The sequence below is a fragment of the Pseudochaenichthys georgianus genome, chromosome 5, assembly GCF_902827115.2.
Source record: "Pseudochaenichthys georgianus chromosome 5, fPseGeo1.2, whole genome shotgun sequence".
NCBI lineage: Eukaryota > Metazoa > Chordata > Actinopteri > Perciformes > Channichthyidae > Pseudochaenichthys > Pseudochaenichthys georgianus.
Genome location: NC_047507.1, coordinates 7,956,244 through 7,974,051, shown reverse-complemented (window position 1 = coordinate 7,974,051; position 17,808 = coordinate 7,956,244). Strand labels below are relative to the sequence as shown.

The 17,808-nt window shown below is 46.1% G+C and overlaps 1 protein-coding gene across 2 annotated transcripts in view; it reads right to left on the bottom strand.

Moving 5' to 3' along the window:
* Nucleotides 1–17,808, bottom strand: part of cdh4 (cadherin 4, type 1, R-cadherin (retinal)) — a 227,031-nt gene that overhangs the window by 10,827 nt on the left and 198,396 nt on the right. For both annotated transcript variants that reach the window (XM_034082081.2, XM_034082082.2), the window contains exons 9-11: nt 15,388–15,525; nt 9,189–9,374; nt 8,537–8,790 (exon numbers count right to left, since the gene is read on the bottom strand). In XM_034082081.2, coding sequence (XP_033937972.1) covers nt 8,537–8,790; nt 9,189–9,374; nt 15,388–15,525 — 578 coding nt within the window. The remainder of the gene's footprint in view (nt 1–8,536; nt 8,791–9,188; nt 9,375–15,387; nt 15,526–17,808) is intronic.

The window sequence follows — 17,808 nt, the reverse complement described above, 5'->3', positions numbered from 1 at the left end:
GTCCAACTCGGTGTCGTGTAGCCATGCCCGCATCTCTGGTCCTAGGTCGAAGAGGCTGGCTTCCGAGGGTGGTCTATATAAGGGGCAGATGGTGATTATATGGACAGCGGTCTGCTCAGGGTCACCGCACTCGCATGCCGCACTGTCCGCCAAGCCCCACGTCTTCATCGTGGTTTTAAAGCGACCGACCCCAGTTCGTAGACGGTTTAGAGTGGTCCACTGCCGGCGCGGTAGGTCGTCTCCTCCAATGGTGCCATCTCCTGGGTCCCAGATGTAACGGTGGATTCGGGAGGGCCCGGCTGACACCCACTCCTTCTTCCAAGCTGCTGCCAACCATGCATCTCTGGAGATGTCCTCAGAGGTGGAGTTGAGCATCTCTTGAGCTGCTATGTTGTAGGGGTGGCGGGACTTGAGTCTGTTTGGAGGTGCTGGAGTTATTGTGGTGTGGTGCAGGATGTGCCAGTCATACTTTTGTGCCTTCCTGGCCAGGGCGAGGGTGGCAGCCTCCCGTCGGAGGCCGGCCGGTGCTATTCCCGCAAGGACTGGCAAGAGGGACACAGGGGTAGGCTTTAAGCATCCAGTTATTATTCGAAGGGAGGTATTGATAGCCACGTCGACCTTTTTCGCATGAGGGCTTCTGCTCCAGACTGGGGCGCAGTATTCGGCTGCAGAGAAGACCAGGGCTTGAGTGGATATTCGCAGCGTCTTAGCGGAGGCTCCCCAGGTTGTTCCAGCGAGGCGGCGGATCAGCGCGACCCTGGATGTCACCTTGGCCTTGACTTCTTCCAGGTGTTTATTAAAGGACAATGTCCGATCCAGACGCACTCCAAGATACTTCGGGGCTTGCTGGACCTCCAGACATTTGTTGTCAACGCGCACCTCAAGTTCCCTCTTGGCTTCTCTGGTGCTAAGGTGGTATGCCGCTGCAACTGTTTTCCCGATGCTGAGCTGTAGGCGCCACCTTCGGAGGTATGCTACTAGTGTGCCCATGTCTTCGTTAAGACCCTCTTCCATCGCCTTCCACGTTGGTCGGCTCAGCATGATGGCAAGATCGTCTGCGTAGCCATACTTTCTGGATGTTGTATCAGGTAGGTCGTGGATGTAAATATTGAACAGCATCGGCGAGAGAACAGACCCCTGCGGTACCCCGTTCTTCAGTCTTCTGAGCCTACTGCACTGGCCATTGCTGGTCTGGAGGATAAAGCTACGGTTGGAAAGAGTCTCCATGATGAACTTATAGTTATGCGTTATAGTTTGATCAGCTTTGATTCTATAGGACAGGTCCTTATTTTATGAAAATGGCCTATAAACATGATTTTCAACTGACGATAGAAGCCCTCTAGGGAAGATAACGCTGCATTTATTCTGCTTTGAAAACATTTGATTTGGGACTTCCATTTCCAAATTCCAAAAAAGTCTATTTGGATTTCTGTTAACAAAGTTTGATAAAGGGTTGTTTATACGAGGTGTAACAGGGATCAAAACCGTGTACTTACTGTAAATGTCAACAAAATTGTCAAACTATTTTGTGCTAATCCAAAGGTACTTATTTGGTGTAATATCATGGCTTTACATTCATTGCATTCTGATGGAAATATAAAACAATGTCAACAATGGGAAGGTTAACCTTATGTCAACCTAACCCGGGGAGTAATTAAGAATTAACTCTTAGCTTGAACTCCATATGAATTCTACCCTTAAAAGGCACTGCGCTGATTCTAACACAAGTGTTGCATTACAAACTGATGGTCTGTGCTTTGACAGAAGTGGGGAGCATCAAGGACTAGAGAAGGCAATTCCTGAAGAAATTTCTAGTGAGATGCTTTATATGCTGAAAAGCTGACGCTAAACTGCTATGCTGAAATGTAATGTGTAAGAAGAAAGTGAAGAATTTAGATTGAAATGATACATGAACACTGGGGGCTTGAATGTGTGATGAGAGAAGAAAAAAAAGTAAAAAGGCTTGGAAAAGCAGCAGAATATTTGAACCGCAAACTTCTGAACTAAGTTGATGGCGAATGATCTGTCGCCATGGCAACGGCATTTGATGACACCCCATAATACGCTTCGATGCGTTGATGGCTGCATCGTTACCAAACCTGTGAAGTCTTGCGTTGTTTGGAGTATTTTCACTGAAGTTATGAGAAAGGCGAGCATTTTGTGCTATGGTAACGGCATTTGAAGAAATCTCAAAACTGTCCCGTAGATGTCTTCAAGGCTGGACTGTTAGCACACGTGAAGTTTGAGCACTTTTTGAACATTATCATAGGAGTTATAGCGACATCATGTTTTATGGCGAGGGAGCCGTTTCCATGGAAACGGCATATGGTGAGATCTCAGATTTGGCGTAGAGCTCTTGAGGCATGGACCGGTCATATACAAGTGAAGATTGGGGGACGATTGGACAGTGTCGATTGGACTTACAGCCTCATCGTGTTTCATGGCGAGTGGTCTGTCGCCATGGCAACGGTATTTGATGACTCCCCATACTACGCTTAGATGCATTGATGGCTGCATCGTTATCAAACCTGTGAAGTTCTGGGCAGTATTTTCACTGAAGCTATGAGAAAACCGTGTTTCAAGGCGAGCATTGTGTTGCCATGGCAACGTCATTTGAAGACAGCATGTCAGTTGGAGTGATGACATCATCGTGTTCCATTACACAGGTGTCTCTATTTGAGCTAACGAACTCTGCAGAGATCACAGGTTTCCATTGTTCTGAATGAGATGAACCTCTTACATGTGAACGTTTTGTGGAAGAACCGTAACTGATATCTGTGAAATTTAAAAACGTGAAGCATGTCAAGGAAGTTGAGTATCTGAAGTGTCATTTTTGTGTAGTTTCGGGTTAATAATGTGGCCTTTTTGGCAGTTTAACTAAAGGTATGTGGCTGCTACCGTGAGGAAATATCTGCCTGAAATTACAATGGGCTTTAATCGAGACATGTTGAACGTTTTTGTCACTTCATGCCCTCAAGAGGCATTTTGTTGAATTATTTTGCTTAATTATTTGTCATTTTTCAAGCTACGAGATGTTTTCCTACGTTTATCATGAAAAATGATGTCCCAGGAATGTAGGGTTTGGGAATTATGGCAGTTTTAAAAAAATATATGAAGGCAAATTTCAAGATTTCTTACCCTCTAGCTGTGACATCACGCACTCTAGTTAATGTTAAAATGTGAAGAAAACCTCTAAAACAAGGTCTGAACAAATGTGAATATCTCTAAAAGTAAGAATCAGATTTAAGAGTTGTTTTACACGAATAATATCAGAAGGATTTGTAACATTTTAAAGTTGGAATGAGGTTTCTGAGTGAAAGTATGAATGAACAGTTAGTAGTTGAAGTCGCATGAAGATTTGTTGAAGTTGAAGAATTTCTCCATTGACTTCAATGGTTAAAAATGGGATGTATTATGGGATGTATCTCTGGAATTATGAAAGTTATGAATGAGAAAAGTAATAGCCATCGATTCCCGACCGAGCTGAACGTTTTGATGTTTGAACGGAGTTTCGGCGATGTTCAATGCGGGAGAAGAAGAGGGCCAAAATACCGGCGGAATAATAATAAAAATGTGTCCGTAGAAGAACAGTTAGTTAATCACAATGTGGGAGTTGTGGAATAAACCTTTATTGACACCGTTAATTGATGACCGTTTTAGTGAACCTTATTCTGTTTTGTCAAGTTTATATGAAGAGTGGTTTACGATGAGTTGACAAGGCCGCACACAGCTGCATTTGATCAGCCATTGCTGGTTGGAAACGTTAACTCCCTGCTGAACCGTAGGGTGGATGCATCCCGTGAGCCTCTGCCTGAGGACTGAACAGGCTGCGGAGACCTTGTGTAAATGTCAGAACGTCTCAGCCTACGCTGTTTCGATGTTGACCCTATTTTAATGTCTCTTTTGAGTCTCCCTACTTCGCGAAAGTGCAATACTTAATTGCTGGAGTTTTACTGAAATCAAAAGCCTAAGCCCTAAACTAAGCCCTTTATTATGAGCATATCACTTCGCAAAAATGTCATAATTCTGTCGGGTTAATAATATTCTAATACCAACAGAGGAGCACACATAAGTGAGCTTGCCACCTGAATCCCATCGTACGGTGAAATCAGAAGACAAAAGGCTCGATCATCTTAAGAACTTCTGAAAGCTAAACAAATCTCCAGCTGGCTCGGCGCCAAACCTCTGCTCACTCGCAGGCCTCTCACTCCTGCTCTGTGGGGAGCTGGGCTGAAGTCGAATAGTCCATTTAGCTTAGGAACCTTCCTAAAGGAGTGAAATGACCCGGAAGTCCCTCAGTGGGCAAGCCATGATAAGTGCCGTTCGAATTCCTCTAGGAATGATGAGAATGAAAGGAAAGGAGGTTTCAAACTTCCTTTATAACCTCCTTTAGCTTAGGAACCCACTGGACCTCCCTAACCGACAGGAGAGGAGAAAGTGCTGCCCCACAATGCATTGCAGCCGCAGCATTTGCCGTCACTCCAACAGTCGGCCGTTCACGGAAACAACCGATTATGACGGAGAAATTATATCATGAAAGTTACGGTGCTTATTAAAGCATTTTAAAACATAGGTGGTAAGTTGCCAAAGTGCTTTGTTTTGAACGTTCATCAGTATTATAATCAAAGAGAGAAATATGAACGTTAGTTTTGACTGAAATTATCAAATAAAGTCAACATTTCAGTCTTTACTGAGCTGTGTGGAGTTTGTTCAACTTCTAAAAGATGTTTGAATGGTGATATACAGAGTGATAGATGTTAAGGACTAACGTTTATAATAAATACATCTGTATTGATTTTAAGATCTTTAGTTCATCTTTAGTTCATACGTATTGGGATCATTTGTATTAATGTGGACCGGAGGGAGAGGGGGACGAGCAGAAGTTTCACTTTCCTTTTTTATTTCAATTCCAACTTTGGTCATGAAGAATATGTTTCTCTGTTGTCCACGTTCATAAAGCAAAGCAGCAGCATCAGAGCACGGTGCAGAGTCTCTAGATGAGTCCCTCGTTCTTATTATACATCCATGTTGTAGTCCGTTGTATAGAAAACTGTGGTTTCCATAGTTTCCCCACAGCAGCAGACGCACACAATGACGTCCGCTGGCGCATCATAAACACGTCGGATAGTGAAAGTGCATTCGGATTCTCTAAAGTACCGCAGTCTCTTCTCCTAAGTCCTTTTGAATCTCCTATCCACTATCCCTTAACCCCCCGTGACGTTTCACTCAGAGGTCAAGGGATAGACGATAGGGTTAGAACTTAGGAGCTGATTTTAAACTATCCGACTGCAGCCCTGGTGTCTGCGTTCACGTGCGTTTGAGAGTCTCTACATTCGGGTGTCTTTTTGTGTGAGCTTCAGCGAGGGTTCAAGCGAGGTCACCTAAAGGGAATACAGCAGCAGAGATGAGGCTGCATGAGCTGAGAGTCTGCTGGCTCGCTGCTTCAGAGAAGACGACGGCAGCTCTGAGCTCCCGCCAATAACTAACACACAGACTGACAGGGAAGAAAGTGACGGGGTCAGCGGGAGCGAAGGGGAGGGGGGGATGAGAGAAAAGAGAGCGAAAGAGGAGTTACTTCTCTCAAAAGGCAGAGCAACTCAGCCAACTTGCATGTCTTTGTAGGAGTAGAAACCCGGCCGAACGTCTCCCACTACCTCCCTCGCTTTCAATTCAGCACGTTTCCAGTGGAAGAGGCCGTCTCTCCGACATTAAGAAAAATCAATCCCTCCTGTTGCAGCTGCCTATGAAGTGGAACGGTGCCGCTGGACCTCAGTGGGCATGTGGGGGGGGGGGTTTCTGTCACAGGAGGTCGATGCCTGGATGGCACAATGCCCGCTGTGTGTCACCCTAGTTAGGAAGGATGGAGTGGGGGATCAATGAGGAGGAGAGAAGAAGAAGATAGGGATCCAAGGAGGGCAGATACACAGTGTCCGACTCATTACAGGATGACCTCTTCACACCAGTCGCCTGGCAACGGGGAGGTAACCGGAGATCGGGCTGTGGGCGGAGGGTCGGTGGAAAATGTCACGGACGACGGAGAAAGTGTGGAGGAACTGCTCAGCGCTGACACTGGTGACACACAGATTGAGAAGAAGATACGTGTAGTGCGCCGTGGGGACATATTGGAAATGCCTCGCTGGAAGATATCTGACCATCAAGGTAGTGTTTGGCCTTTGAGAAGCTTCGGGCCGTTGTCGAACGACTGACTGCAATTACTTTGAGAATCTCCTCTTCTAATTGTATTGTATTAAAGAAGTAACCGACAGAAGGGGCCTCGTGCTAAACAGATACGCAGTCGGTAGTGACTGCAGGAAGTGGGGAAATATCGTTTTTCATTGTTAATATTTTGGCACTGGTCTTTGTTCAAAATATTATTACCAATTATTTTGTGATCAGTCATGGGTTGGATTAGTTAACATGGTTATTGGCAGCACTCACTTTATGACAGCTGGATAATTCGAATGATACGTTTGTGCAGTCATTAAATTAAGATTTTGTTCAACGCATTTTCGAGTCTCACCACGGATTTCTTTACAAAGGCAACCAGGTCCGACCTCGGCCTCTCAGAGTCTTCTTGTTCGTCACCTACAGAAAATAAAGCTTCTTCGCAAAATCCAAAGGCACATAAATAATCAAAAACAAATCATCTCAACATCCTTGAATCTGAAGATTAAGTGGAGATTTAAAGACATCGGGAATATATCTTAATTATGAAGGTTTCAAAATCCTATTTATAAGATGTGGTTTGGTGATGCAATAAAGTTATTCCATTGATAGTACATTTCCTTCATCATGCATTTTATATTAACTGCCGCTTCTTCGCCTCATTTCTTTTTATGAAGTGTTTTAATGGGTTGTGTGGGAGGTAATTCTATTTCCCTTTAACTTTATCATTCAAAGAGTGTCTTTTGTTTCCGTTAATACTCTATTTAGTTACAATAAAATAAGATATAATTAACATAAAGACAATTTGAGATTAGAACAAATCTGTTAAAAACACTGGTCGCTCAGAGACAAAACAACAGAAAACAAGCCCGGCTGCAGTTCTCCTAACACAGCGCAGCGACCAGGAAGGATCCATTACTAGCCTGTCACACTTTGCAAACACTGATCACGAAGCAAAGGACTCGCTTTACCGCCGATATTGAGGGTCAGATCCAGTGTTCCATGTTTTTAGCTGAAGAGCTCGTTCAGCCGGGGCTACTCAGAGACATCCAGGAAGAGCGTGGCCCTGCCGCAGTGAGTTCTTCAAAGGAACTGTCACTCAGGATGTTAAAATGATGATGTGCTGCTGATGCTTTTGGTGATTGGCGCCAAACACTAACACAGCCGTCTCCCTCTCGGTCGTCCTCAGACGAGCCCTCCGTCGTCGCTTCCAGTCACCCCGGTTCTCCATCCATCTGGCCAGTTCATTGGTACTTGGTGCTCCTCCGTCACTCTTGAGTACGTCCACGTATGTTTGTGCGGGACGTCCTCATGCCCGATGTCATACTGATGTTTACACTACAGTGCTATCCCCTCCCCTTCATGTGTTTTGCCTTGGGATGTGTGTGTCTGTCTTATGTGAATGATGGCACTCAGTTCCCCCCCCCCCCGGAGGATTGATATGGTTAATCGTATGACACATGGCGGCATTAGCATAGTAATAATAATAATAATGCATTTTATTTATGGGCGCCTTTCAAAGCTCTCAAGGACACCTTACAGAGCATAATTAAAGAAGAGCACACAGTGATACAAGACTTAAAAAATACTTAAAAAACAGAGACTTAAAATCAACAATCAGTTTAGCAGAGATTAAGAAATGGAATATAGTGGAGTTAATATAGTGGAGTTAAAGAGCCAGGAATTCCCCCACAACAGAGATAAAACGAGAGTGAATATTGAACTTACAGTCATCAGATGGAAACAAGCAATACTTGTGGGAGCTCGATGTGAAAATAACGAACTGTTCCTAACCAATACAACATGTCCGTTGTTAAGAGTATTTCAGCTTAAGGTGCTGTCAAATCCTCTTTCATTATCACACACGTGTACATGTACTGAGCACAGCACACGTAGTGACACTTCGTCTCTGCATGCACCCTGTCCTGGTATAAGGCGGGTCTGGTGCTTGACCAGGCGGGGCCCCAGGAAGTCATATGGAATTCAATGTACCAGAATATTCTCAGTGTTTGGTCCGTTCTGGGACCTGGACCTCTGACCCCCCGGTTCCCCCACAGACATGGCCCCTGAGATGCTGATCAGGACAGTTTTCTTATGTTGAGCCAGTTTGTTGATGTAGGACGTTTGACGAACTAGAAGGGTTATCAGTGAGCGTCGACCTCTGCAAAGGCCAAGTGCGCTCTCTCGCCATGTTGACCAAAGTGAAACATAGCTTTATTATCCTTATTTGGATCTTCTTCAAAATGTAATAATATGTTCCTTAGCCCATGCTATATCTTTTAACCAAGCCATGCTATATTGGTAGTTTTCCCATATCCTGCTCACAAGCAACCCGACTGACACCATAAGGGCCTTAGCGTAGTTTTAGTACCTGACGAACTGGTGGATGAAGTGGTCGGGGTCCTGAGCAGCGAACACGGTCAGAGTGGTCCCGGCCGGCACCCCCTCCTCAAAGCGGATCAGCTTGGGGTTGACGGGGAAGACTGGAGGCTCGTTCACATCCTGGACCGAGATGGTGACCCCCGCTGTGGACTGGAGCGACGACTGGATGCCGCTGGCCAGGTGGGCCTGGTTGGAAACCACCACGGTCAGCATGAAGGCGCGGTTCATCTCAAAGTCCACGGGCTAGAGAGGCACCAAGGGGAGAGAGTGGAGGGGGGGGGGGTGAGTGGAGCGGACTGCACGATTCATACTGACTGGGCTCCACTTTGAGAGTCAATCATCAGGCCGTAAGACGGTTAAATAACATTCACCTGTTTGCAACTTATATATCAATACTCCAATTACTTATAGACTATTCTGCACTATTTCTATTATATTCTATTCTATTTACTTGCACTATTACCTGTTTCATTGTGCTGCACTGTTGGAGGCGCCTGTGACCTAAGGTTTTCATTGTCATAACAACACTAACTACGTACATCTTGAATCTGCCACCAGAGCAGGTGGAAACATGCAGACGTGAATAATAATAGATCACAAAGCGAAGCCTTAACGATCAGCTTGTTTTATTGTCGCATTACCTTGACCACCGTCAGCATGCCCTCGTTGGTGATGGGGTTGGTGCGGATGGTGAAGTGTCCCGAGGGGTCCCCGCTGACGATGCGGTACACGGCGTTCCAGTTGGGGCTGTGGGGCTGATCCCTGTCCAACACCGTCAGGTTGGTCACCACCACATTCACCTTGTTCTCCTGCACCTCCCCTGAAAACTACAGCGGGGGAGGGGGAGGGAAGAGGTCATGTTAACGATGTAGCTCAAGCAGTCGGCTAACGCGTGTTAATACGATGATTTATTGGAAGTATTCACATCCCTTGCGTCTTCATCTCGCATGTTGTTATTATGAAAACAAGCCACTTGAGGTCAGGTCAACAGTGCTCGCTACACAGAGAGTGGTAGCAAAACAAATAGAGGAGAAATGACACAAACAAGAGACCGAGAAGACGTAATTGTTTCAATGCGGATAATGGAGAATCATATTATTATGGAAATGATGTCCCTCTTTTCCACGCCACGTCTTCTAATGCGGAACTCTTATTTGAACTAATGGATTTGTTTACCCATTTAATTTGGACTCTGTGCATTCACCAAATCTAGCTCTTAATAAGCAATTAGATAAGTATACTGTAATTAAGACAGCGGTAGGAATAATCTTTGGCTAATGATCTTCATTATTTTGCAATCTCAAGCAACTCCCCTCTGAACTTACTCTGGAGGACACTTGGTTACAGCAGCGCAGCCTGAAGATGGCTTTACACACACACACACACACACACACACACACACACACACACACACACACACACACACACACACACACACACACACACACACACACACACACACACACACACACACACACACACACACACACACACACACACACACACACACACACACACACACACACACACACACGGCGATAATCCGTGTTTCCTCTGGTGAAGCTTTAACTTGTGTGTGGGGTGTGTCTGCCAGCTGGTTCACTTTAATGGCTTCATCATCGTGGGATTGAAGCAGCGTCCAACCCGATCCAAAAACATCCTCTCCTCCTCCTCCTCCTCCTCCTCTCTTCCTCCTCCTCCCCTCCCCTCCCTCGCCCACTTTCTCTCCTCTCCCCTGCAGTACGACCACGCTGATAAGCAGAGAACAAATTAAATATGCACTTTCAGTCGCTTGTGTGTGGGCTATTCCATTTCATTTTCACCCCAGGCTTTGGCAACAAACACCACCACAAACTTCCCAGGCTGCGCTGTCAGACGGCCAAATGGAAAACGCTCTCAGAGGCAAACACAATGGCGCTGACTGTAGGGGAGGACGCTTCCAAAATGGCCACTCTCACTAAAATGCAATGTGGACCCGTTGATAAGCCACTAGAGACACAGACCGTAGTTTGTGATGGGTTTGTGGCTCTAAAGCAGGGGGAAGTGGAGTGTCGACAACAAAGATCCAGTTGTAGGTAATCATTGAACGGGAGCTCGGTGAAAAGTAAAACGAATCATTAAACTTGAATTTGAGCCGCTCGGTCACAAAAGGGTTTGTCAGGGTTTCAGGATCTAGCTTTACGGGCTTTATACACTTTATGTGCTTCGTCTGTTTAAACATTCAACGAGGAGAAACTGTTAGGGACGGAGCGAGCTTTTTCAGCAGCATTAAGTGATGTCGCTGTGACCGCCTTTAAAGGTGGGGTGGGTACGTTTGAGAAACCGGCTCGAGGTACACTTTGTGTTATATTCCATGGAATGCTCTTAACGTCCCGATGGCAATGAATAAATTAAATGCTTTGACAAAATCAATAAATAAATATCATCTGTGGAAGCCGTGGCGCTGTAAAAAGCACGACCAATCATCTGAGCCGGCCCGGCTAAAGTAATTGGATGGCCTACCTGCCTGTCAGCCTTCCATCGGGGCACAAACTTATCTCGTGCCCTCATTGGTCATGTGCGCGTTCCTGTGTGTTGGAGGAGGGGCTCTGTGAGGAAGTGGCAGATTTTCTCCGGTTGTGTATTTTCTAATTCTAGCGATCTCGAGCCGGTTTCTCCAAAATGACCGACCCCACCTTTAAAGGAGGTGATTTGAGAAATAGTTTTGATATACTGACCATGAATTAACTGAGCAATAGTTTGTATAGTTTAAATAACACCAAAGTTGGATAACAAGAACAACTTTCAAACTCGAGAAATGAGACCATGCACCATTGGCCTCGTAAGTGTCTGCGTTCAAGTGCCATTGTTCTTCCTTTGAAGCGTTACATAGTCTTGCTGTTGAGCACTTGTGCAGACAAAGGCACATTGTCATGGCGTGTGTTAGGGGCACTGCACCTCCCAAGGTCCCCACCGTTCAAAGCACAAGCATCATCACTGAACAACGGGGAAAGGTTCTTATTTTATGAATCGTCCTCCCTTCACACCCGTGGAAGGTTGCATCATTTCTAATTATTGCTTTTAATATTTTAACTGTGTATAAACACGGCTAGCCTTCAAGCGTTTGAGCTGCAGTCCAGCGAGGGTGAATCCGCGTGGTTACAGCGCTGTGCGGACCTCCATAGCAAGGGGAACACACGGCAGCATTACTGACCACTCATCGAGCAACGGAAAACGTTCCATGTCGGAAGGCGTAGTTAAAATAAACTAAAGGCGGCCTTTCTTCTTCCTCACGAGGTCCTTAGAACAACCACTAATGATACACGGCAGCATTACTTACTTACACCAATGAAAGACTGCCATCATCTATCGTGTGATACAGATATAGTTTAGACCCTTCAGAAAAACGCGATTCTGCGATCGCAGAAATGACCGCATAATCAGCAAAATGGCGCATATTTTTAAAAAGCCGCATATTTATCAAAAAGCCGCATAATCCCCGCATTTTTCCACACAAAGTTGAGAAAAAAAAAAGTTAACTCGTCTTGACCTGAAGTGATGATGATGAGCGACGTCATCAGAAGGTAAACAACCCCGTAGAGTGAACGTGTGGAGCTCACACGAGAGTTTCATTTACCGACGAACATCTCTGCTAAAGACCGGGCAAAGCAGTTCCCCGATGTCTGTGGGGAAACTATTCTGCACCCCGTGCAACTGTGTTGGAGCATAAGAGAACATCGACGGTGGCGACCCACTTTGATTCACTCACACATTCGAAAATGCTTTCTGCTGCTGCGGACAAGAAAGCCAAACAGCTCACGTTCACCGAGGCATCGACCTCCAAAACCCTTTCGAGGGCTACAAGAAACGAAGTGAGTAGCCTACAAGATTGAAGCTGGTCAGATAACGAACGAGTAAATGAAAACAGAATGAGGCGGAGAAGTGTGTGTGTGTGTGTGTGTGAGAGTGAGAGCGAGAGAGAGAGAGAGAGAGAGAGAGTGTGATTAAAATAGCCCAATTGCTTTTACAATAAATAAACATTGAATGTGTTTAATTGAATAGTAAAGGGGTTTAACGTTAGTGGCAGGTTGTGTGTGAGAGAGAATCAATAAATAAGACAGCCCAATATTTTTTCCCCCCGCATATTTCCACATATTTCGCAACTTCCCGCAATTTCACTGCATAAAATCACATAGAACCCCGCATGTTTGATCGCATAATCAAGGATTTTAGCCCGCGTTTTTCTGGAGGGTCTAATAGTTACTGGAAACAGGTGGCGACCCTCTCTCTCATCGTTCAATGCAGAAATATCAAGATGCTTTTCCCAGCAGCCTCTCTTTCAACACACATCCAAGTCAAGCAAGGGAAGAGGAAAACAATCTGGCACTCTGCAGCTCTACAGGTGAACTACAAAGCGCAGTCTCTTGAGGTCTGTACGCCTGTGTGTGTGAGAGGTTGGCATTGTTCGAGGAATCGAAATAACACTCGGTTCACTTGGATACCTTGATTAGGTCAATCGTTGCACATAGCATTGCCTTTATCTTCCTAACCGAGTGGTGTGGTGCAACACACGGCATCAGCTCGGTGTACGCCCCCGTAAGCAATTTGACTTCATTAGCACGCTTATGTTTTCTTTATGCGTCCCGTAGAGAGACATGCATTCTTCTCGCATCTGTCATGCACAAATAATTACTGAACTGCTCCAAGACTAGTTGCTTGCGTGGGAAGCACCGTGAAAAGTAGAGATCGACAAAGCGGCAGAAACGGCATCTGGCGGCGGAGGAGCGTGTCTGTGCCGTGGGAGCGCTGCGTCACCGTTTGCGTCTACGTGAACGACCAAAAGCACATGTATACTCATGTGTACTTCTGAGTCACACGCCGAAATATGGCCAACTGCTACGTGGCTGACAGGCTCGGGCGAATTATATACTCAGGGGGGCTGAAGGGAACATAATGAGGCTCTGAAGAAAGGACACACATTTATCACAGCGTGCGTGAACGTACATTACCGTGTACCGTACATGTCGAGGACAAAGTGCAGCGTGTTGCTTTTATGTCTTTTGAACGCTGCATGTCAATTATCTGATTCTCTGGCTCGCGGGAGGACTCGAGCCGACGGTCGCTGTGAAGAGTGGCGACGGAGCCGGGCCCACGGACGGGGGACGGAGCCGTTCTGAGCCCTGACAACCGGGGATCTCTTATCAGAGCGGGCGGCTGCATCTGAGCTGGCACGCACGCGGAGGACGGCCCCGCGGAGGAGGAGGAGGACGCATCGGTCTCTCTGAGCGGTCAGTTGAGGGACAGCCGCAGTCCTGCAGGTCTGTCATGTTGTCCTGTGGCCATGCTGAGAACCGAGAGCTTCCCCTGATTCCAGCTGGTATCTCCTCATCAATAAGGGTTTTGAATAAGGACCGTCAAATCAGAGGGTCCGGCGATTTAATCGGCTTCAGCCTTCGGGCCAGACATTCTTTCGTGCGCCGGTCAATCATCAAATCAACTGCAGCGCTAAATCCCAGGTGAAATGTACGTTCAATCCAATCCAACTTTATTGATATAGCACTTTAAAACCTCCGGACTAAAGTGCTGCACAGAGAGATATAGAACATATAAAACCACACAGCTCAGCTCACAACACAAAACATAAATACATTTAAATAAAAGATACAAACACAAAACAAACCAGAATAAACGTAACAATTAAAAAATAAAAAACAGCCATATAATAAAACAATAGACACTGAAAGCAAATAAAAGCAACAATCTACTTGTTTCTGAATGCTAAGGAGAAGGTGGGTTTTAAAAGCAGACGGTGTGGGAGCTGTCTGATTAACACGGGCAGGTCGCTCCACAGTTCAGGGGCGGCGGCAGAGAAAGCACGGCCCCCTCTGCGCTTAGACTTCCTGCACCCTCAGGAGCACCTGATCAGCTGACCTGAGAGTGCGAGTGTGTAGCAGCTCGGGGAGAGGTAGGGCGGGGCCACTGAGGGCTTTAAAAGTAAATAAGAGAGGCTCGAGGCTAGATTAGCGCCAGAGGCTCTTCGGTGACCGTGAGGCTTATTTAAATGTGTGTTCCCTTGTATCTTGTTTTAAATATCTGTCCGTGTAAACGATGCAAATGGAGCTGCTTTGATGCAAGAAAGACTTCAGACCTGATCGGACAATAAAGTGTTATCGTATCGTGATAACCGTTCCTCACTCCATACGTAGCCACAGACACTGTGGTAGAAAAGTAGGGCTTCCTGTCACACCGCTGTGGAGGCGCCAGGGACCGGGGCCAGGGGCCTGCAGACAAACCGGGGCCCCCAGAGGCCCCACTGGCAGGAACAACACAGAGAGGGAAGCAGGGAGCAGGACGGTGCCTTTTCTGCCTCTCCATATGTTGTCTCGCTGGTGTTTCTTTATCCGTCTCTGTGTGGGTTTACATTCTTAATATCCTTAAACTGCATCCTCGTCAGCTGTTGTGTTTACATTCCCTTCATCTCCATGTCATCCGAAAACACATTTCAGCTGAGCTACTGTCGCGTGATTGTTGTCTTTGACAGGGACCAGATCATGTATTTTCTAATAATATCTGACAGCAATGTTTTCCGTTGGAGGTAGCCTCTTCTGACTCAGAGCATTCCACCCTCGTGTGCTGTATGTAGCATCCTGGGACAACGGGACAGTGACCTTAAAAGCAGCTGCTACAGTAGCGGATGCACGCTCAGCGATGAGGTGAAATCCTCCACTCAGAATACGGAAAAGAAATCTATTAAAAGCAAAGGAGTAAAGGATAAATATACGGCTACTCTCCACCGTATAATTAGGAGCTGTTCAATTCAGCTGCTGACCCCGAGGAACAACAACGACATGTAGGACTTACCGTTCTGACTGTGAGCTCCGGAGGGTTGTCGTTGATGTCGGTGATGCTGATGAGAGCGGTGGCTGTGTTCGACAGCCCGAAGTTCAGGTTGCCCTCCATGTCGGTGGCCTGCACGATGATGGTGTACTGGGACACTTTCTGTATCGAGAACAAGAGGCAGAAAACACACTCAGAACCCTGACCCCAGACTGATTCAGCAACTCAAGTAAGTAGACATAGTACACATCGTCCTTTTTCTACTCACTCACACATGCTTGGTTTGTACTTCCAAAAAGTGACATTGTTATATTTGTACATGTTCCTACCAGGGTTTCCGTTAGCCGGTAATTACCGGTTACCGGTAAATTCAAAACCTGACGGTCAACATGTCTGGTAATAATTAGGGAGGCTCCGATCGATCGGCCGCCGGTCATTATCGGCCGATATTCACTCTTAATAGTTTGATCGGTGCTCTCTATGAAGGCCGATCAGAAGAGCTGGATCTGATCCATATGGACATAAACGCGAGTGAAGTGTAACCGGAGCGAGAGAGAGATCAGATCAGCTGCTGAGTCTGACCGAGACACGCAGCTCTGCATGATCACCTGAAGCCCCGCCCTCTGTTTAGCGAGCTGCAGGAGCTGCATGAGAAACTGACGTGCTGTCAGGAGAGAGAGGGAGGGAGAGGGGAAAAGAGAGGCTCCGTTTCTCCCGTGTTATTATTCAAAGTTGATGTAAACTTCTGAATAATGTACGTTATCTACTACAAGTAGTTTGTTTGAATGTAATAATTATGTTGTTTGTTGTTTGTGGAATCATTTATTGAAAAATTAATCTGAATTTTTTTCGATCTGTTACGATTATAAACTGAAGCAATATAAAAATGAGCCCCGTGAACTGAGTTTTAAACTGAAGCATATCTGCTCATAGTCCGGTAATTACCTGCTAACGGAAACTCTGCTACACAACTCTTATTATTATTATTGAAATATGACCGGTAAGTTTCAAATTAGTCCGGTAAAATAAATTCTGCCCGGACATTTGACCGTCGAGAAAAAATCCTAGCGGAAACCCTGGTTCCTACCAAGTGTCGTTACTTAGTCACGGAGTTACCGTAACAAATAAAATAGAATGGACATTGAGCAACCATCGTCCACATTCATTGACAGCTATTTGAGATTCAGTTGAAAGCACTTGACTTGTTCTGATAAACGTGTTATAGATCTTTACATCATAACTGAATTTAAGTCGAGGTTGATTTCCCGTTTCATTCGTCGTTCCATTCCAAACTCCTCGATACGAGGACATACATCATCTGTCCTCTCTCACGATTACACAGTCTATATGCAAAAAGGCTGCACTACTTTACGAGGGTATATGTGCGAACAGTGTATGACAAAAGCCTGACTCACTCAGCGGAACAACAGCACACACACATTTACACACATTCACAACGTTGCAGGAAGGGAGCACTGTGTTGCTAAAAGGCCCATCCATTATTGCCCAAAAGTCTTGGCTTTCCGCTGTGGGAACAGAACAGGATCATCACTCATTTTAATGGGGGCGCCGCCACTTTAAAATTCACCACAGTGCAGCGGATGATACCAGGAGGTGAACGGGCCTTATTTAGTCCAGTTGCAGCGAGGGGGAGTCAGTCGCCCAGAGTCCACTGCACACTTTCCGCTTTGCCTCGACACAAACCAAGCTTCAGAGCGGCCGTCCAGCATCGTGACGCTGTCCGTGGTGCTGAAAGTTCACTCTGCCCCCAGACTCACCATTGTAGGAAGATTCTTTATGTGTGTGTGTGTGTGTGTGTGTGTGTGTGTGTGTGTGTGTGCTTCCTGACAGTATAAGCCTCTCTGCTTTGTGGTCTCTTTTTCTTCATATTAATCCTTTGGCTCAAACCTCCTCTGTGTCGATGCAAAGGAAGCCAGTGTACGTCAAGGACAGGCCGGTGCTTGGCGGCCGGCTGCTTTGTTTAGCATCCACACTGCGTCACACTGACGGTACGGTCTTCGTTAGTTGCTGGGCTAGTTTCGCCACATTGACCACACTATCCATCACGTTGACAGCCAGTGGCACTGATGGCAGGGTCTGCCTGAAGGAACGAGCACACACCCAGGCCTCTTTATTATTTAGTCATGGCTTTTCTTCTTTTGTTCTGTTCTCTTCGTTAACTCGCATTCTGTTCTCTTTTGATCTCTCGCTATCTCTCAGATGGCATCGTGGTTGCTCAGTGTTCTCCGCCTGTGTCTTCTCTATCGCTCCATCTCTCCGCCTGCCTGTCTCTCTACATCTCCTCTCCCGCTCTCGCTATTAGTTCAGTCGTGAAAGATGCAGTTGATGTTCAGATCAGACAAACCATTGAGGCCATTTAAAGCACCCAGCTGGAGCCATTTAGCATCTCTCCAAGTCATTATGAACCGCGCAGACATGCTAATC